The sequence below is a fragment of the Embiotoca jacksoni genome, unplaced genomic scaffold, assembly GCF_022577435.1.
Source record: "Embiotoca jacksoni isolate LCO1_2020_lvr unplaced genomic scaffold, fEmbJac1.0.p SCAF_19, whole genome shotgun sequence".
NCBI lineage: Eukaryota > Metazoa > Chordata > Actinopteri > Embiotocidae > Embiotoca > Embiotoca jacksoni.
The window spans coordinates 1,618,658-1,640,751 of NW_027185329.1; the positions used below are offsets into that span (position 1 = coordinate 1,618,658).

A 22,094-nucleotide genomic window follows, 5' to 3' on the forward strand; every position below is an offset into this window, starting at 1 on the left:
TTGACCAAAGAAACAAAGCCAAACACTCGGGGTGAGCTAAAACATTACAACATTTCACAGCATTTAAACAAAGTTGTTGATGTCAAAGGGTGTCAACAAATACCAAGATATCATAAAATTAACGCATATTTTTCAAATTGTTAAGCTAATTTTATCACTTGTAATGAAAAATGTCTTAAATTTGAAACGAATAAAAGCAAAAAGTAAAATAGGAGTATCTTCACTCGTGGTCAGACTCAGTCTAACTTCCAAGAAACACTGGAAATGTTTTCTGGAGTACGTCATTTATTAACTTATTTATATTTTACATTTATTTATTTATTTACGTCTCGTTGTTACACAAGAAAACTTGAAAAAGGTATCATTAAATTTCAAATTAACAAGTATTCAAATCACAAGAAGCTTTTAAATTTGTTCAGACGGAAAACAGCCAACAAACGGCGTCGAATAGTTCCTCAAAACTTCCCATTGACGTGAAACAAACGCGATAATAAAGCTGTTGGCTTTTTCCATCAAGCTGAACTTTTGCATTTTTACAGAGTAAAATCCTTGTTTAACTCCCCTGGAAAAAAAAAAACCCCAAAACATCACATCTCGAGGAAAAGATTTGTACTTCAAGTACAGTCTGGTGCCAAACCAGGAAATAAATGAACATAAGAATCCACTTCAGTCATGAATCATTCGTAGGTAGTATTCTGTTGTTCGTTATACGCCTTCATGGAAGGTGAGAGGGCTACTCCGAACTGCCGGAAAAAAAACCAGGTGAGCTTAGCGGAAAACAGAAGGCAACTAGAAAAAGTGTTCAGGCGCAGTGTTGTGTTATATACAAAGATAAATTAATGTGCTGTGACGTCAAATTCAACCAACTTCTGAATGTACTTTTTTTTTTCTTTTTTTTTTTTTTTTACCTTAGGTTCAAGAAAGAAAATTGTTTTTTTAATAAGACTTGTAAAAGAAAAGGAAAAAAAAAAAAGTGTATTCACAAAAATATATTATTTAAATAACAGCATTCACACTATCTTTTGTTCAGAGTTGTTTGAAGAGGCCAAAAAAAGTGCAAAGCATGCAAAAAAAACAAAGAACAAAACAGGACAACGTGAAAAAACGGGTTAATTGACAGGGTTTGCGGTGGCACGTGTGGAAGTTGTTGAAGGGACAGTTGTATTGAATAGTGTGGATTTTTTTTTTACAGGTTAAATACTTTTTTTTTTTTTTTTTTTTTTTTACAGTATTCAGACACCACCGAGCTGCAGAGTCCTCGCTGGTTCGGTCTGAAGTTTTGTGCTAGCAGAGTCACTGTTCAGGCCCCGGGGGTGGGGGGGGGGGGGGGTGGGGGGGCTACAAGCTATGAGCTAAACGTGAGGACTCTAGGCAGAGGGTTCGTTATCTGGTGGCAACAACAGGTTACAGCAGCATTGGTCCAGTGTTAGGCTCCCGGGGGGGTCGGGGGGCCCTTCGTTGTCAAAAGGCATGCTGAGGGGCCCTCAGTGTTTCTAGGAGGGGAAAGCAAAAACAAAACAAAAAATTTCGTTAACATAAAACAGCTTTAAAATAGCTACTTTAAGCTGATAAGGAATTAAAAGCTAACAGAAAACGTACCTGTCTAGCTCTCGGCTGGAGGAGCATGTGTGGAGTGGCACTTGTTTTTCTGCAAATAGAAGATTTTGCTTATTTATTGCACTATTTAAAGTTAAAGTCTTTTAAAATCTTTTGTCTCTACGAACAAGTTTTTTTTAACATACAAAGAATGTTTTTTTTCTCAAAGTAATGAAGAAATAAATCAATTTAAGGTCTCTAGATTTTCAGGTCGATATCTTAAGAATGCCTCGAGGGATATTCTTCAAACTTGGCAAAAACCTTCTCTTGATACCAAGGATGAACTCGTTTGATTTTTGGGGCGATAAAGGTCAAAGGTCAAGGCCACTGTGAACTTCAATCCAACACGTTCACGTGATCTGTGATATCTACAGAACGCCTCGATTGAATTTCTTCAAATGCGACACAATCGTTAGCTCGGCCTCAAGGATTGGAGTTTGGTGGTCAAAGGTCAAAGTTCAAGGTCCCCACGACCTCACGTCTCTGTCTCTCATAGGTCTGTCCCGTTCGCGATGTCTCTAGAACGCTTTGAGGGAATTTCTTTACAACTTGGATAAAACATTCACTTGGTACCGTCAGTGAACCGATACTATGCTCGCGATATATTTCAGGAATTCTTTTTCACAAATGTTCAATTGAACTCCAGAATGAACTGAGCCCAATTTTGGTGGTCAGAGGTCAAAGGTCAACTCTGTCCGCCACTACGAACGCGAAATCGCAAGAACGCCTTGAGAAAAAAATCTCTTGGCGGGACCTCCAGGTTACCTTCTGGTTCAGCCGGTAGTGCAGACTCCGGTCGGACAGCCAGGGGTGCCTGAGGGACTCGGCTGCGCTCATCCTCCAGCTCTTGCTCTTCACCAGCAGGCGCGTGATGAAGTCTTTGGCCTCGTCGGAGATGTCCGTGAACTCCTCCTCCTCGAAGTTCCACTGGCAGGCCAGGATGTTGTTCAACGTCTCGTTGTCGTCGTCGCCCAGGAACGGAGACAACCCGCTGAGCCTGGACGGAGGCGGACGAGAGACGGGGGGATGCGGGGGGTGTTGTTACAACAGGATAGGGTTGTGTCTCTATTTGTGTGTCTGAAAGAACATCCTGGACTCACAGCATGTAAGTGATGACGCCGAGACTCCACATGTCCGTGGGGAATGAAACGAACTCGTAGTTGATGACTTCGGGAGCTAAAAATTCGGGCGTCCCAAAGTTGACCCTCAGCTTCTCCCTGGGTTTATACCTGCACGGGACACCGACAGCAGGCACATGAGAGACGTTCACCGGGCTCAGAAAGGCAAGTTCAGAAAGATAAGACGAGTGTAAAAAACTTTTTACCTCCTGGCCAGGCCAAAGTCAATGATTTTGATCTTGTTAGTAGCTCTGCTGACACAAAGAATGTTCTCTGGCTGAAAGAGAAGACAAACTCAGAGTTTCAGACAAATTCCTCCTTCTGAGACGAACTGAAAGAGAAAGAGACGTTAGATTAAAGCAGAAAACCTTGCAAACGTCTTTTTAAAAAAGATTGACAGACAAATCTACATTTTCTATGTATCTCAAATAATTTTTTTTAAAAAGGTAAAAAAATGAAAAATATATTGCACTGAAATTAAAATACATCACAATTAGTGACCATATTTGGACGAGCTGGGGGAGGAGCGAGCGGTGGATCTGACTGATCTGATTGGATGTCCGCCGTTACTTTGCCCCGCCCACTGATAGAGGTAACCTAACTGCACCACAGGCTTTTTGCAGCCTCTGGTGGCACTCGGTGGTATTGCAGCTTATTCCGGTGAGACTAAGGGAGCCCAAACTTTAAGGTTTACCTTGAGGTCGAGGTGTAGGATGTACATCTTGTGCATGTACTGCAGCCCCTCGCAGATCTGCCGTATGAACAGCACCGTGTCCAGCTCCGTCAGGTTGTAGTTCTCGTCGATGATGCGGTCGAACAGCTCCCCTCCCTCCACACTGCGACACACACACACACACACACACACAATTACAGCCAGGTGGAGGTTGCATTCATACGTACGTGAACCCTGAGGTACGGACTTACTACTCCATGACGAGAATGATGTCGTGGCGCGACTCGAAGGCGGCATACAGCTGGATGAGGTTGGCGTGGTTCAGCTGGTTCATCACCTGGATCTCATTCCTCACCACATCCTGATGGAGACAGACGGAAACGCTGGGATTAAACAATAAGGAGCCGCGTATAGAAGTTCAAGATTTATAAATTGAGATTAGTAAAGAGTGGTTTGTGGTTTCTAAGAATCTAAGAAGTTAATTACTGAAAAACTGTAAAATTGCAAAGTCAAAACTGGATTTTAGCACTTATAACCTCCAAAATAATGACCCACGAGGGTTTTTTTTGTGTGCCAGCAGCTCATATAAATATATGAGCTTTAAAGTTCTAGCGTTGAATAAAAAAATAAAAATCTTGTTCTTTGGAGAAGAGCTGCAGTTCAGATGATGTCTTATGTAAAGTGAATTATTAGGCGGCCGGTCGGACGAATGGTTCGCCAGTGAATTTGAGGCAGACAGAATATTTCAAAAACCGTGTTTACTGTTGCCATGATGACGGAGATTTTCCGGGTCGTATTGAGTTGCCGAATCACAAAGTCCGAGCAGAGATGCTCGCAGCGAACATAACCGTAATGCAAATTAGACCAAACAGATTCAGTCAGACAGGAAGTGCCGACTGCTGACGGCAACACTGGAGGATTTTTGAATATTTCAGATGACAGATACTGTAACCACGCGGCAATGCCCGGACACCTGACCTGACCTGAAATAAATAAAGACACAGTGACGCCGACGACCTGTGGCGGACCGCCCGAAGCCGCTGTCTATTTTTAAAATCCTTTATGGTGCTTAGCAACGATAAAAGCGACCCATTAGGGCCGTCTGGGGCGGGGGGGGACTTGACGGCCGAACGCGTATTCTGTTTCATATTCGGCATTCCTTCGCTTCGTTATTATTACCGCACCTTCTCTTTCTGGCTCCTGGCTTTGATGATCTTGGCAGCCAAAATCAGACCGGACGAGTTCTCTATGCACTTGTGGACTTGTCCAAAACGTCCCCTGAAGGAAGGAAAGCAAAACACACACACACACACACATGGACGGATGAAGACGAAGCGTGTTGGAAAATTAATTTTATCATTAAACACTAAAAATTCTTCAGCTGAAATATGAAGCAGACATCCTGAAGGTTTTGCTGGTGAAGATTTGATTGTATTACTTTGGTTAAAATAACATTTAAAACCATAAATATGTACGTCGGTCAAACAATCCCCAGATATTTTAAGACGTATGGGAACTAATTTGCGGGTTTTATAGGTCAAAACAATCAGCTTTAATTCAAAAACAAATTCCCAAATGAATCACGTGAAAATAAGAATTTGTTACCTATAAACAAACATTATAATGAGCTCGCGGAGTCATTTAGAAATTAGCCTTGTGTTCGGTGCCATCATGTCAGTAATTTGAGAAATGTGCTTGCGTGCGGAGGAGTAATCTTCGGTTTGAGAGGCAGGATTTAGCGCCGGTCTATTACATCAGAGAGAGGGCCGCTATTTCGCAAGTCCCCCCCTCCCCTCCCCCCCCACCCACGGGGATCACAATCATTTTGCCCTTTAGGAGGGTCTTGGGAAGAAAATAAAAACATTAGCAGAGTGTGAGATCCTCGTGAGAACGACAGACGGGAGTTATTCTCCCCGTTTGGTCTCGCTCACCCTCCCAGGACTTCTTCTCTGTTGATGGTGTAGTAGGTGGCGATCTGATGGGGTTTGGGAGTCACGATGAGGTGGTCGAAGGGCGCCAGCGGCGGAGGACTGGAGTCTTGAGGAGACGACAGAGAAGAAATCAATAAAGAGAAAGGAAGTGACTGTAGGCTTGAGGAAGAAGCCCCTCAGTCCCCCCCCCCACCCCACCACCACAACCCCCAGAAACAAAGTGGATTGAAATAGCGACTCATTATCTGCTCCGCCAGCTGTGCTCGCTGACAGGTTGGTGACGCTCGAGCAGGCACGGCGTTATGACACCGAATCCGCTTTAAAGTCCCGAGGAACGGAAAAGTCAAATGTCACGGAGACCTCGGGTACACACAGATCTGCCAAACAGGACCACGGCCAGGATTTTGGGGGAAACTTGAGCTCACGAGTTCCAACGTTTGCAACTAAATTCCTTAAATGACGACTAAGAATATTGTATTTTTATGTAAATAAGCTCAATAGAAGCTAAAAGAGCAGGTTTGTAAATAGAAACTGGATTAGAAAGTGAAGCATTTTGCTGTAAACTATACACAAAGAAAAGAATATATTACATAAACTCAGTGATTACTGACTGAAGTACACTAGAGGCCTAAATTTCAAAATAAAAGTGGATGTAGGCACAGAAGTTTTTTTTTGCCGTACAAACTTCTACCAAAAGCTGAAATTTACACATATTTAAACCCTGTGGTGCAGTCAGGTGTAGTCAGATGGAGTCAGATCCGCCGCTGGCTCCTCCCCCAGCTCGCCCAAATATGGTCGCTTCCTGCTCCAAACCGCTCCGAACTAGCGAAGATGGCGCCGGACAAAATACGAACTCGAGGCTTCGTCACGGCCAACTTTAATTCCTCCTCATGCGTTGGTGAACGCTAAACATTTTAATTTCTCACCGATAATAAACTCCTTCACGGCCGACTCGCCCTCCTTCCCCTCCTCCTCCTCCTCCTCGGCTCCCGTCTTGGCGTCGTCGGACTCGGAGGCCCGCGGCTCGACGCCCTCCGCCGCCTGCCCGTCGGCGTTTTTCGCTTTGCTGCCGTCCACCCGGCTCTTCTTGAGGTCGTCCTTCACGAGGTCTTCCTCCGTGACGCGCCGCTTGCTGCAAGTGGCCACGTCGCCGGCCTCCTCGGAGCTGTTGAAGAAAGATAGGAAACTTCCTAAATATTTTAATATTTATTTAAAAATATTTAAATGTTTTCTGATTGGCTCGATAAAATACCTTTCCTGCGGTAGAAGAGAGGCGTTGCAGATATCTGAAATGACGCTCGGGGCCTTTTCTGATTCAGCTTCTCCTTTGCGCCTTTTGGTGACGTCGTCCTCAACGTTTCCGCCCTCATCTTCCCCTTTTTGCCTTTCTTCTTCCTCCGAGTCCTCGAAGATGTCGCCCCCCTCCTCTTCATCATCCAGCCTCTCCTTCGTCCTCTCCTGCGACTGCCCGCCCCCATCGAGGATGAGCTCGGCGGGCTCCTGTCGTCGGTCCTCCCCCCTCTGGACGTCGGCCTCCGCGTTGACGTGGGAATTCTCGGTGTTCTGCCGGTTGAGCTTTTCCACCTGCTCCTGCAGCACCGGCTCGTTCAGGGAGGAGATGTCTGAGGAGGGGAGGAAAACAAGGACGTGACCGTGAGGGCTTATCAGCGTTTTCATATGTAATATGATGATCGATCAACCTGAGAAAAAGATCAAAGTCACTGATCCGATCAAAAATCACAAAAACATTTAAAAAAAAAGAATCGATCCATAAATTTAACACATATTTTACAAATGAATCCATTCGTAACGACCCTCAAGCCACCGGGAAATTATTTTTAATAGATTCAGAGATTAGGAGAATTTGGTTGTCTTATGCGCAGTATAAAAAAGGCGATTAGCTGCTTTTACAGATGAATACCAGCCCAGGTGGACGAAACCATTTCAAACCTTTTGACGAGGGGGGGGGTGTGCTTTTGTTTTCTTGATTTATTCAGACAATTTCTATGAAATCATAACACTACAAGCTTAGAAATGAAAACTTGCAAACAAAAACAAACTTTTTTATTCCAGTTTTTTTTTAAGACCCCGCCCACCCCTGACGGGGCCCCCGGGTCGTCAGTTTTCCTGAACCAAACCACATGTTGGGTTTTTTTGGTGCCTAAACCTGAACGCAGGTCACTTTTCACGCGAGGCAACAACAACCACACCGACATGGTGGAGCGACGGGTTGTATCGTATCAGGTTGGCTTGAGATGAATGCTGGAAACACTGCGCTCGTTTCAGCATGTCGTTAAGCTCACATGCAAACATAGTGTGCAAAGTTGGCATCGGGGAGCACGGGGAGGGGGAAAGGGATGGGGGGGGGGATTATTGCAGATAAAGAGTTACATGCATGTCTGCATATGTCATCCGATAAGTAAAAAAGAAGCTGCAGTGCAGACATGCCGAACTACATGTGTCACTATGACATGGTTTGTTCCCCCACACAGCAGAGGCAAGTGGATTTTTTTTCAAATGTAGAATTGCAAAATCTTTTATCTTTATAGGATTAAAAACTGAACTGCTCAGGTTATGTAGTAACTTCCTACCTGACGTGTCCTGAGGTTTCCTCTTCTTCTGGGCCTTCAAGCCCTTCAGGCTCAGTTTGGCTTTGTCCTTGTCATCCTTTGCCTTGATGAAGAAGAAGAAGAAGAAGAAGAAGAAGAAGAAGAAGAAGAAGAAGAAGAAGAAGAATTAGACATTGTATGTTAGAACCAAATGCACTTGAATCAGGTACATTTAAAGTCTCATATTTACAACATCTTCAGAAGTAGACAAGAGTCTGATTGCGACACAAATGCTCCATATTTCCATTTGCAACAATAATGAGACGGTGAATGTTTGTTTCTGTTGCCGCGGTAACGCCCTTAACTCAGGTGTGATGTTTCTACCTGGCGGATGCCTCCTCCAGGAGAGTACAGAGAGAGGAAAGGTCAAAGGTCACACACAATCTGTGGCAGGCGGCACGCCGCGCTACACGGGACGGCGTTTCACACTTTACACACGATAGTATGAAATGCATCGGTGATATCGCAACATGATTTTGAAATGCACAACATTGCTGTTGTTGTTTTTTTATAGACAGGCCAGAAGATGTTTCCACTCAGTAACAAATGTGACGCAAGACCACGTTACATACAAGGACGGCAGAACATCTAATCAATTAATATCAGCAATTCAGACGAGTGCTTGAACTGAGTCTGTGCAGCTGCGGTCCAACACGCTGCTGATAAACACATGCTTCTAGAGAGGGGGGGGGGGGAGGTTAAGATAACAAGGCTGACTCTCATCAGTTACACCTGACAATCTGTACAGGAGGGAAAACTACTTAACATTACTAAGAAGCACATGTTGACGCACAGCAGGAATAAAAAAACAAACAACAACGGATTTGTTTTGGAGGAATAAACTGCAGTTTCCGAATTAAAAAGAAACTGATTTCAGAAGCTTCTTCGGAGTCATGTTAAGGATGTCTGTATGTATTTTAGTTTAAGAACAAGCTGTTTAAACATGTAGTCACACATTCAGCCAAAGAGGATGCCAACCTTTCACACAGCAGTTAATGCCACAATGATGAGAACGCAAATGAAACCTCTCACTGTGCCGTGCACAACATCCAAGAAGGGAAACATAGAAGATTACACATTTAAAACCCTGAACAAGAAAAACTAGATGGAAGAACTTTTTTTGCAGCTGTCTCGAAACTTCTCACCTTCCTGCTGCCTTTACTTCCAGGCTGCTTGAACAAAAGCTCCATGAGCCTGGAGCTCTTCACCACCTCCCCGATGAAGCTGATCACCTGCTGGGTGCCCTCCAGCAGCTTCTCCACCCCTTCCAACCTGCGCCCCTGGCTCTCTACGCGCTCGCCGGCCTTCTCCACGGCCCCGCGCAGCTCCCAGCACGCCGCCGCCGCCTCCACCGCCCCCGACGACCGGCGTCTTCCCCCGTGCTCCTTTTCTTCTTCTTCTTTTTCTTCTTCTCCATCGCGCCTAGAGGCCAGATCCCGACCCATGACCCTGACGTCCTGGGACAGGCCGTCCAGCCGGATCAGGACGGTCTGCTGCATGTTGAGCAAGCGCTCCATCTGAGAGCTCAGGGAGTCCATCCTGGTCTCCACACCGCGCAGGGCGGCGTCGCGGAGAGAGGAGGAGGAGGAGGATGAGGACAGAGAAGAAGAAGCAGCAGCAGCAGCTTGATACTTGTCTGATCCATTCATAGAGAACTTCCTCCCACCGGGCTTCTGACCGTGAAGAGGGTTTGGATCATAAACTTTGGCTAAGGAGTTGACGAGGCTGGAGCTCATGGCTGACTTCACGGAGGACCCGAAACGAATTCACTCACTTCCAAATCCAGCCGCTTTCACACGGTCTACAACTACAGACCCATCGTGGCGAGACAAAAGCTGCAGGCAGGAGGAAAAGACGCGTGGAGGGAGAGCTGGATGTCTGTCCTCCGACGATGCAGCGCAGAGTTCAGTTTTAAGAATAGCAAGTGGCCGTTTGCCAAATTAAAAAAGCGCAGCCCACCCCATGGACGTCAGGGGGGGGGGGGGGGGGTGATAAGAGCTGAGGGCTCGGGTGTGCAGCTGGGGATTGATGGGGGTTTATAGAGGGGGGCGGTGGCAGGGTCGCTATGTGACATTTGAGACACTTCAAAAGCCTCCTTCAGTCGGGTGTCAGAATCCCAAATATCTGCAGCCTGGAATATGACGCCGGAAAAGTGAAGACAAACAAATAAAAATGTACCGGCGGAAAAAAACAAAAACATAAACAGCATCTCCAAATCCGGTTCGCTTATAGAACTCGTGTTTCAGCAGGTGTGAAGTGGCAATGCAGAATATTTTCTGAATTATTGTTGAAGTTTATGGTTTTTACGCAGCAGGGAAGAGAAGTGACAGGTGCCAATAAAAACTTTACTAACCGCTTAAGGACTCGAGGATTGTGGGTATTTCTGACTTTGACACACACACACACAAACACATTTTTCTTCCCTTGAGATCCACAAGTTTCATTTTAGGTACAAAAAAATGTGTATTTGTTTTAGCCAAAGCTCTTTAAATGAGGCTGCAGTCTGAATTATAATCAAGTTTAATTTGACCAAATCACCACCTCTGCTGAATATTTATCACATTTAGTTTTATAACTGATTCTAATTAACAAGTAGTTTAGTGTATTTTTCTTATTTCTTTGTGTATTTTAATGATATTTTATGCTGGGTATGTACATTTTTTGTTTTTAATCTTAAAATTATGGTTGAATATGAACATTAAACTTTGTCTGTTTGTTCATTTTAAAGCTAATTATCTGCAGTATATCAGCTTTATTTTTTTTTTACCATTTTTCTACGATCAGAATTCTCTTCCATAAACTTCCATAAACTAAATAAATTTTCAACCTGATGCGGACAGATGTCAACATTTACAGGAATTAATTCAAGTAAAAAGTTTAAAGTGCTTTTAGGGAATTCTATTTTTTTTTTTTTTTTTATGTTTCATGTGGAGTCGATCGATTGTGAAGGACGAGACGGATGGAGGGAGGGAGGGAGGGGGGGGAGACAGGAAACAGGTGATCCCCATCTGACACCTGAGAAGAGGGGGATTGTGGGAGAGGAAAAACTTCCTGCATGTGTGTTGCCGCAGAGAAAATGAACAAGGACAGCCTGCCACAGATATAACACAACGAACAGATCGCGCTCGCCGAGACGTGTCCGATATCCGGAGGGGGGTGACAAAGCGCCCCGGCGCCTATATATGCCGGCACCCATCTGTCTGTCAACACTGGAAAAGCTTGACCTATAAACTGACGTTCCCAGTTTCCAGTACGGCCGGCTCGGTCAGCAGCCAGCGTTCGAACACTCGCATCCCCGTCCGGCGGTCTGTTCAGCAGCAGAAAGGTGAGAAAGGAAGGAGGACGCGGTGACAAGTGCAGACGGAGTACAGGTGATGTGGAAAATGCACGTTTCGGGGAGGAGAGTTTTCACACCAACCTGGATACAACTCCTACATACTGTAAATATTCCTGTATTAAAGGACCACTTTAAAGACTGAAGATAACTTCTCACGTTGAGGCCTCTACACCTAAATGTGTTATTCTATTTGTAGAAATCTCTTTCCGTTCAGTCATCTGTAATTTGGTTTATCGTCTCAAAAACTCTACCTGGAAAGGAAAAACGTCCCTATTGGCCTCTTTTATGCAAAATACGACAAATGGAAGCGGAAAGTATTTGTTTCCGATTGGCTGGCAGGACTCCTGGAGCACAACTGAAAGAGCAACAACACCAGCTCTCATTGGTGAAGTTAATCATGACTCGGCTCTACTCACACGACCTCCCGCTTCTATTTACGTTCGAGTTATTCTCACGTCAAGACAACGCCGGACGCATCGACCGCGCACTTCCCTTTAACGACGTCTGTATTACACACTTTGACAGGTTCCAAGTGAAGTCTGACACACACAAAAATATAAAAACGGTCGCAGCTGCCCGGTCTGAAAAACGAGGCTTTAAGCTGCAATACCACCGAGTGCCACCAGAGGTCGGCTCCAAAAAGGCTCCATAGACTCCCATTCAACTTCTCTCATCAAATACAAAATCAAAACATAATTTCAACTCATCCAAATATGGTCGCAGGATGTTGTCGAGGACCAAAACCGGATGATGTACACTCAACATAACATCATCACTATTTTCTTACACTGGGACTCGTTCCAACGACTACTTCTAATACACAAGATGGGCAACACAACATCCAAAGAGCTGATCGGTCCGGTGTCGAAGGGCACCGGGAGGTTTAACTGTACTCTTGTCGGACAATCTCTGAAATGTCCGGTCAGACGAGGTCGCACGGTAAAATGAGCGCCGGACAAGACCGGCGCAGCCCAAAGCCGCTCTCACCGCATATCGAGTTACTTACAGCAGAGAAAGATGCAGACAATTCATAATGCTCGCTTGTACTGCCACGGTAATCCCAAGTAATCGCTCCCGGCAACAACGACAACACGGATCCAAAAAGATTCAGCCCGCGGCCGCAATTATAGGCGTCGTGGCACGCTACAAACCAAACCAAGGCTGCTGTGTGGTCCGCATTTAACAACGCTGTATCTTGGCAAAGGAAACACTCATTTAAATCATTTTGTAGTTCACTTGTTTATTTAAAGCAGCCAGCTTGGTGGCCAGAGAGATGTTTTCAGCTTTCACAAAATGACAGTAAACTGATGCTAATCTTTGAATTTAACCATCATTTTAAAGAGCTTTTAAAAGGATTTTCATGGGCCAAACCTGAACCCCCCCCCCCTCCCTCCCCAGATGAGACAGATTAGTTGAGGGCCGGTCTGGTAATAGATGAGAACAATTTTGGGCCCACTGACAACAGCTCAGTGATGGCTCTCTCTGATCTCTGGGCCCTGGTCCAGGCCTGCCCCCCCCCCCCAACCCCCATCCACCCTGAATCAACCAGGGGTTTCCCTTTCCAAAAATGGCCCACAATGGATTCACCGTCCCATTATTAGGACTCCTTACAGAGACCAGCAATAGTTTCATTTGGCGGGTTTTATTTGGATCATCTGGACCGATTACAGATTTGGTATCTTTGGAAAATGACAGGATGAGATTTCAAAATAAAGTTACGAGGGTTCGAGGGCTGCCGAGTAAACGACGATGGGAAAAACTTGAAAAAAAAAAGTCAGACAGAGGTGCTGACCTCAGTAAAGTGTGTGTGTGTGTGTGTGTGTGTGTGTGTAGTGCAATTAGGCTCTGGCTGTAAATATGTTACATAAGCTGCAACAAGTATGTGTGCGGATGTAGGGAAGATAAACGGTGACCTCTGACCTTGTGGCAATGACTGTCAGTCCCACTGCCACACACACACACACACACACACACACACAAACACACACACACACACACACACACACAAACACACACACACACACACACACACACACACACACACACACACACACACACACACACACACATAAAAAACCAGCATAGTTTAGAGGACAATTAAAGCGGAGGATCTCCGATTTTAGCACAATTTGATGGTGATTTCTACCACAATGATTAAAAAATTTTTATAATAATTGAATCTAACAATTTTTGTCACTCATGACCTCAAAAATGTCAATATCAAAGCAAATGACCACATTTTGTTATAACTTGTTGATGAGACAGCTCTTGAATTAAGCAGGAGTCTAACCTTTGAGCAAGGCACTAATTACAAACCTGATCTCCCTGCAGGCAGAGAAGCAGAAAAGAGACCCAAAATTTTTAGTCTGAAACTTTCTTACGTTCACGAGTAAATAAACTTAAAATAATCTGCCGTAGATATCAATTAACGTTTAAAACAAGAACTTCAATGTACTCTATATAATTACGTTTATTTATCTGTGCTATTCAAGATATGTATCGTGGTTGTCTTATTGTGCTGCTGTTTAGTCTTTGAAACGTGCTGAGTCATCACACTGCATCACTGTCACTCCTCCAATATGGAAAGCCTAACAGGCAAAAAAATATAATTATTAAGAAATATATTGAGATAAATGTATCAATAATTGTATAAATAAAGGTTTGTGGAAATCAGTGAAAAAAGATATTTGATTAATAAGATAAAGAAATATTAAATAATTATGCATAAATTATTATTTCTTCCTCAAATTAATACCATAACTGTTCATTAGTTTAACAGTTTGTTTATTTTTTAATGACTCCAATATTTTAAGCCTGTTGCATAGATAATTGATCAATTTCTTTGATTATTTACTTTTATAACATACAAGAAACAAGGCAACAACTTCTTTAAACATTTTGAAAAATAACAGCAAAAGTATAAAAACAATCTGGAAATTCATTAAAACATCATTTGAAGGCTGCTTGTTTGTATCTGAACGACAGATGCACTTCTTTCTTGCTACCACTAGGTGGCAGAAGAGGACCAGAGACCCTTTGAGTCTTTGAGGACAGACCTGAGGACAACCTGGGCGATTTGGAAACGTCTGCATTTTTGCTGGAAGAGGAACACCGAGCTGTCCTCCGGTTTGAACCCTCACCTGCTGTCACCGTGCACACTCGTAATCACACACACACACTGTACATGGCGACACATCATAAACACCACCTGCACTCAAACATCAACAATTTGGCAGATGTTGGCTTCAATCAAGGCAAATCAGGCAGAATTGCTGTATTTAATACTCAATATTCATGCGTTTTGGACTTTTCCTGTCTTAAAGACGCTGATTGAATCTTTAACAACGAGTTGTGATTTAACAGCTTCATCTAAAAAAAAAGAAGAAACTAAGGCTGTTTAATAATATGGACCTATAGTAGAGTAGAAAGGACAATAATTCCCTCTGAAATAATTACTGCATCAAGTTAACACTATTTTATTCTAAAAAAAAAAAAAATCCTGCATAAAGTTTTTTAGTTTAAAATGTTTTTGAGATTTTAATATTATTATAGTGAACTATGACTGTCCATCCATATCTTCTGTATAATTTATGCTCTAAAAAATATTTAACTTCGTAACTGCGACACGTGCATCCATCACCACACTCATATATTTTTGCTTTTATATTGAGTTTATTGTTTTTTTTTGCTGTGATTGTTGTGACCGATATTCTGTTGTTATTGGTTTCCATTATTTTCTATATAACGTCGGAACGATGAGAGGGCGGGACTTATAGAGACGCACGTGGGAGGAGCTGATTGGCTGATGAGACAGACGTGGGTATGAAAATGGGCGGGAAAAGACAGGAAAGCAGGAAGTAAACAAACCAAAACAAACAGGGCGGCGGCGGCTCCAGAGTAAAACAAGGAAATATAAAACTACAGGCAGAACCTCGACAAGGACTACAGCGTCTCATAACGCTTCTAATAGTTAGAAACCCCCCCGCCTCGGTTTATTAACGTATGAGCCGCCATTTTGGGGTTTGGGGCGCAGTTGCAGACTCCAACTGAAAAGTAAGATAACTGTTTTTCTATGCTGTTTTTTTTTGTTGGCTAGGAGTAACAAAGGTTGTTTTTTTTTTTTTTTTTACTGAGGTTTAATAGTTTAGTAAAAGTTTAGTTTAGTAAAAGTGCTCTGCGATGTTGATGTGTTTTTTTTCCGACTGCTTCACAAATGCTAATTGTTAGCATCTGCTAGCTGGCTCGTTAACGTCGCTCGGTGCCATTTTATTTGTTTTTGTTTTGTTTTGTCACTTCCGCATTTTTATTCCTTTAAAATCTTTCTGCGCGTGGCACCGGCCGCTGTCACGTGTGCGGTTATACCTCTTTCTGCGTGACGTCATCTCGTTCCGGCTCATTGAATGAATTTAGAGCACGTGCGTCTCAGCTGCTTAAAATGCACATAAATAAATATTCATACTAATATCTGCAGCAGTCATTAAAAATTCACAGATCGACAAAAGGAGAGTCCACTTTCAAAAAGCTAGAAATTCAGACTCTTTATTTAAGACTAGTAACTTGTAGAATAATATTAATTAATGTTATTACATTACCCAACAGTTGAGCATGTTATCGCCCAATTACAAACTGTTCTGCTCTTTTGAAATTGATTTTTGAAGCAATAATTAGGGTTGTAATGGTAAAATTGTTTGGTCCATATTGGTGTCTATATCTGTATTAAAAAAAACATCAACTTTTTTGCGTTCACTGAAAATGTTCTTTAAAACAGTTTATATTCACCACTCTAGTTAATGAATTGCAAGTTATAACAATTAAGTAATTGAGGTTGTGTTTACTTACCCAGAATTATTACATTATATATTTATCCCATAGAAATTAAAAAAAAGCCACTACTTATATAATCATGTATTGTCAATGTTGATGCAAAAGAAAAGACAAAACATTGGTATGTTTGTGACAACATACGTACATATCAAGATATATATTGAACAGTATCGATCTAACGTTCTATATTAAAGCGGTGTTCATTGAATTAATCAAAATTCAGATACTATATTTTATGACAAGATTAATTGTGGATTTATTAGCACTTTTAAGTAGCAGTAATAAAACTGTTAATCTCAATGAATACATTCTCAAATGTCTTTTGTTATGTCAACAACATGAACCTGCGACATGTGGACTTCCTGCCTGGTTATGATTTTTACTGACCAGCGTTTCTGTTTTATTTTGATCATCAGTTTGTTATTTCCAGGATGCTGCTGCAGGCCGGCTTTTTGTGTGAACCTGAGGTCGAAGAGGAGATGCTTCCCAGTTCACCTGAGGACGCTCCTTCCTGTTATTCAGGTGAGTGGATTTTCGGCATAGACGGCAGCACGGCTACATGAACAGAGTTTAACGTACCGACAGGATGCGGTTGCTTCAGCACCTTGGACAGATCTCGCTCGAAAGATAATTGAACCACGTTTTAAAAGCTTTCGATTTGAATTCCAAACTTTATTTTGAAATATTTACTGAACATAAAAGCCCGCGGACACTTTTGGGACATCGTCCGTAGTAGAAATGATAAACGGAGTTGTAAATCTAACCGTAATGAGCAGACTGCCAGCGAGACAACGAGGCCGGAGTAATAAAAATAAACTATTTAGCTCACACTGACGGGCATTAACTGCTGCAAAGCACCGCGACTTTGCAGTTTATGAGGAGTCCGTTACACTCGCTTGCTGCTGGATTATGTTTGATATAATAAAACGGTTGATACCGGACTCGGCACGCGTAGCGCAGAAAGGCCACTGGCTCGTCTGGGTGGAGCTCAGCGGTGCTGTTGGACAGAATTTAGTTGTCATTCCTGGTGACAGGTGTGTGTGTGTGTGTGTGTGTGTGTGTGTGTGTGTGTGACGCACGTGTGACGACGTTGTGTTTTCCACCGACAGTCCTGCGCTCGCACGTCGGCCCGCAGAGGGGATGAAATACGACTTCGCGCCGCCAAAGCAACTATACCGTCGTTGTGATAAAAAGCAGCAATGTTTCTTCAACCCAACAGCGGGAAATGTCAAGACATGCCGGAGATAACTCGGAGGATTAGTTTTACAGCTGGACTCCTCGGGGCCACGGATAGCACACCACATTGCCGAGTCACTGTATTTCAGAGTCTTCTTCCATGATAAACAATACCTGCAGCCGATGTGGAGATGAAGTATCGAGGCTTAGCTGCAGAAAAAAAATGTAATTCATATTTTCGCTGTATGGTGATTTAATGTCTACATCTTCCAGCGTGGCACAATCTGCTAAACTTATTTATAATGAATAGAAATGGTTTTAACATTTTGAATTCTTTCCCTAATCTTGGCTAAAAGATGGTCTGTTTTAAAAAAAAAAAAAAATCTTTATTTAAATATTTCATGAAGGAATTTCAAAGATTTCCCAAAAACTTCTTTAAAACAAATCGTCACTCGTTCCTCGGTGGAAGTATTTCTTAGATGTTTCGTTGGCCAGAAACTGCTTTTTAATTCTGTCAAAACAACTGGAAAAGAAACTGCAGATTGCATCACGTTGGCATCAGAGCAGTTGATAATGTGACAACATCCTTTTACTGAATTTCCGGGTTCGTGCCGCCTGCCGGCCTCTAAACGTGACACACGACACGACGGGTGACTAATTAATCGTCTTTTCATTCAGACTGAATGAGTCCCTGCCGTGCTCCCCAGGTTCCCATATTTCACATGTCGCGCTCGGTGCACGGACCCTGAACTCCTCCCGGTGGCCGTGTGTTACCTGCGAGTCCGCCGCGGACGGCGTGGCCTTCCCCCTCTTCTTGACGGAGAATAAATTCCACAGTCGTCGCCACAGAAAAGTGGCCACCAGACACACGCTCCCAAATATCCAAATGTCTTTATCCCGGAGGAAGTTCTCCATGATGGAAAGCCTTTTCCCACTTCCTGTTTCCCCCCCTCCCACGCAGCTTCGTCTTATCTCAATCTCTCCCCTCAACCTGCGGACTCTCAGACGGGCCGAGACGGCGCGTTTGTCGGCTTATGAAACAGCCGGGCTCCCATGGCGGTGCATCGAGTCCTCAATCGACTCGGTAGGGACGAGGGCAGACGAGGGCAGGGGGGGGGGGGGGGTGTGTGTGGTAGGGAGAGAGAGAGGGGGGGGGGTGTCTCTGCCAGTCGGCGTCACCCGCCCACCCAGCCGCCCATTGACTCTCCAGCCGCCCGGGGCGTCCTCCCCTAACCTTCCACCGCGGGACCTAAAAGGAGAGGACAAGCTGTCTCTGAGACGAGGGGGGCGGGTGGAGGTGGGTGGGGGCGGGCGGTGTCGGGTTCAGAGTGTCGTTGCTGTACGCAGAATCAGATGCCTGCCGCTGCTGCCGCTGGCATGTCAGCGAGACCCTCCGCGGTGTCCTTTAACTTCGGACGCAGCACTTCACTGCGGGCGCTCTCCGTAGAGCTGCCACAGTCCCTTTTTTATTTTATTTTAAAAGCTTTGTGCTTCATAAATTTAGAAATGTCTCTGCAGGAGGAGGCGGGGGCGGGAAAGGGGGGAGGGCTCTATAATTGTAAACAAGTGCAGAAGCATGCATGTAAACAAACACCTGCACGTGTGTGTGTGATGCTAAGTTTATCTGTTCTGTGGCTCCATGCTGATCAGCTGACAACAAAACAAGAGCCGACGTGTCTTTCTCGGTGGATTATTTAGTCAGAAAGACGGTAAGTAAAACACAGCTACGTCTTCGGGTGTGTAAAAATACTAAATTACACTCTCGTGAACAAAAAAAAAAAACACGAAAAAAAGAGAGGCAGAAATCAATAGCACAAGTCTGTCATGGAAAAAGCCACAAAAACACTCCAGTTCTTCCTGTGTAGTTACTTTATGTTCAGCTAGTGTGTGTGTGTGTGTGTGTGTGTGTGTGTGTGTGTGTGTGTGTGTGTGTGTGTGTGTGTGTGTGTGTGTGTGTGTGGAGCTGTTGATTTATCCAGCATAGTGTTGTGTGACGGGCAGATCAGGTCCTTCTTTATTACACTTGTAAATTTACAGTACGGAGCACTTTTACCTTTCGGTGCCTTTTTTTAAAACATTTTTTTATGTTTTTTGTTCGAGGCGATAAGACTTTTTGTGATGATTTGTGTCCGTTAACAACCTCGGGGAAAAGATGCAAGGGTCACAGAGGTTACGGTGCAGGAACCCCCTGCTGAGGAAGAAATATACACCCCCCCCCCCCCACCCCACCTCCCCAGTGGGAGTCTGAGCAGAACTTCTGCACAGAGCTGCAGCCGGGACGCTTGGAAACGAAGCCGGCGGATCTGGTGACCGACCCGCGTGTTTTTCAAATTAACGCTGAGGAACAGTTCGTGGAATTTTGAAGAGGATAGTGGAACAGGAAAAAAAAAAAAAAAGAGGAGGGGGGAGTTGGGAGTGTGTATCTGGAACATTTCTCCTGAGCGCCACCCGGTGGCTCCCTGTGAAAGCACCGCTGAGTTGCAGTCGCACAAAACAATATTACTGAAACAAATTTGACAAATCTGACTATTTAGTCCATTTATAAATTATTATGAAATAATCTTTTCTGAAACAAAAAGGGCAAAATTGGCTGGAACAACATTTCCTTTCCACATAATCAATATTTATATTCCCAAATTATCAAGGAGTTTCTTAATTTAGATGGATAGATAGATTACTTTATTAATCTCTTGAGGGGAATTAAAAGGCCGTAGTTGCTCGGTACGTCAAATACAACACGTAAAATACAATAAAGTGCAGAATTAAACAAATACACAGTGCTGAGTGATGGAAGTTAACTTGACATAATTCACTTTTTACAATGTGTTTCCAGATTTTTCTGCCAGTCGTTATAAGATTTGTGATTTAAAAAAAAACAATGACACCAAACATAATCATTTAGCTGCTTTAAAAACAAAGCAAAGCGTCTGAAAGTGCCGCCGCCGTATGATTCTCTCAACACCTGGACTCTAGATCCAGTATCATCACAGATCAAGTGGCTGTGCTAATTTATAACAACTTGTTAAAACTACAAGATAATCTTGGCGGTTTAAGATGGCCTCCATATCGTTACAGTTTCATGGTTTGACATTACAGGCGAAACATATTCTGTTGACATTAACAGTAGCTCCTATTTAACAGATGCTATTCATTTTCCAAATGGGCAAAGTGGTCCATGGCCGCCACCTAGTGGCACACAGATCTGTGTCCTTCAAACATTAATTTCAAGTGTGTGTCTGTGTGTGTGTGTGTGTGTGTGTGTGTGTGTGTGTGAGAGAGAGAGAGAGAGACTGAGTTAAGGAGGTTCAAACTAAAAAAAAAACTAAAAAACCAAGATATGCAGCGCCCTCTGGTGGCCGTTGTGTATTCCACCTGTCAGGGCATGTTGTGTCCTCCAACAGGTGCCGAGGACCGGGATAGTGTTTCACCTCTCCCTGCTCACACTGATGATTGTGGCTCAGGTTGAACACATGTTTTGCCAACAGGGAGCATCTCAGTAATTGATATTTAATTGTCAATAATAAAAAAAGAGGAATTCATTGTCGATGGATAGATAAAAAAACAACAACTGTGTTTTTTGTTTATTTCAAATACATCTAACGTTCATAACTTTTAACTATAATTGTTGAAATTTGCTTTTGTACATTATAGGCACCATGTTATTGTTATTTTCCATATTAGCTTCAATAAAAACACAGTTGTATTATTTGGGAAAAAGGTGAGCAGTAATAGATTAATACGTTTCTGTAAATGTACTACTGAATATGGCAGCAAGGGGGCAGAGTTCAACCGTGTAATCCAAAACAGCCAAATCGAGCACGTTGGAGAAGGAGGAGGAGGAGGAGGAGAGATTTTTCCACTTCCAGGAATCAGTGATTTAATCTAATTTAATGTCTGTTTAAATGTAAGAGTACGATCGGTGCCACGTTACCTGCTGGTTTCCGCCCTCCAGCTCCACGTGTTTGAGCTCCCAGAAGCAGCGCATGGTCTCCACCTTCTCCAGGTGCCGGTAGAAGGCCAGTCGGCCCAGACGCAGGCTGTTGCTACGGTTACGGATGGCCTTGAGGCCCTCCATCTTCTCAACGATGGGGGACATGGGTATCGGCGGCGGGACCGCTGACGACGGGGGTTTTACATCCTTCTTGCTGGAAACCAACTCATTGAACGGAGTCTTCTTGTCCGACCTGGAAATTACAACAAGTTTTTATGAAACCTTTATTGTTTGAACTATATCTTTACCTTCACGTGAACTTATAAAATCAACACAATTAATTGACTGATTCCTTTTTTTTTTTTCTTTTTCTATTTTATGCGATTTATGGTTCAAAACTAACAAAACATCACAGCTTCTTAAATATGAAAGTTTGCTGCTATTTCCTGATTTGATTTGATCTGATCACTTTATACTTTGGGATTCTGGGAAAAATTTATTTGTCACATTTTATGGCTAAAATATGTAATTTTTCAAAGCAAAATTATAGCTGAAATAAAAGTGGGCAAGTTGTCAAGAAAAATAGCCACGAAATTGTATTAATTTGCTCCTTTTCTTTGTCTTGCATGTCGATAAACTGAACGTTTTTGTGTTTTCGACTGTAAACTGGACAAAAAGCGAAGAACTCAGACATTACCTTAAACTTGTTGGATACTTCCTGACATTTCTGATAACGTCAGTGTATAAAAAAACAACCTAAAAAAACCCCGCTGTAATACTGAGAAGCGATCTTATCGATAAACTAACCAGTAGGAAATGTCTTTTTTTGGGGGGGTTGGTGGGGGGTGGGCACATTTGTTGATTAAAGGAGTAAATTAGCGAATTGAATACCTGAAAGA

At 43.3% G+C, this 22,094-nt stretch overlaps 1 protein-coding gene across 1 annotated transcript; it reads right to left on the minus strand.

Annotated features, from left to right (window-relative positions):
* Nucleotides 1–267: 267 nt before the first annotated feature.
* mylk4b (myosin light chain kinase family, member 4b) lies at nt 268–9,822 on the minus strand. Its single transcript, XM_069152967.1, has 13 exons — nt 9,073–9,822; nt 7,910–7,991; nt 6,571–6,940; nt 6,245–6,483; nt 5,319–5,424; nt 4,572–4,665; nt 3,639–3,748; nt 3,409–3,550; nt 2,921–2,991; nt 2,697–2,825; nt 2,362–2,593; nt 1,600–1,648; nt 268–1,493 (listed from the first exon to the last, which is right to left on the minus strand). Exons 1-12 carry the CDS (start codon nt 9,661–9,663, stop codon nt 1,604–1,606), a joined length of 2,211 nt encoding a protein of 736 aa, XP_069009068.1. The 5' UTR covers nt 9,664–9,822; the 3' UTR covers nt 268–1,493; nt 1,600–1,603.
* Nucleotides 9,823–22,094: the final 12,272 nt, after the last annotated feature.

Excerpts from the sequence above, each read along its gene's own strand:
- mylk4b (XM_069152967.1), bottom strand. The coding sequence starts at position 9,663 with ATGAGCTCCAGCCTCGTCAACTCCTTAGCCAAAGTTTATGATCCAAAC. Across the intron at positions 4,666-5,318 it reads AGAGAAGAAGTCCTGGGAGG|GGGACGTTTTGGACAAGTCC; the intron begins GTGAGCGAGACC and ends TCCTTCCTTCAG. Across the intron at positions 2,594-2,696 it reads GGCGTCATCACTTACATGCT|GCTCAGCGGGTTGTCTCCGT; the intron begins GTGAGTCCAGGA and ends GCCTCCGTCCAG.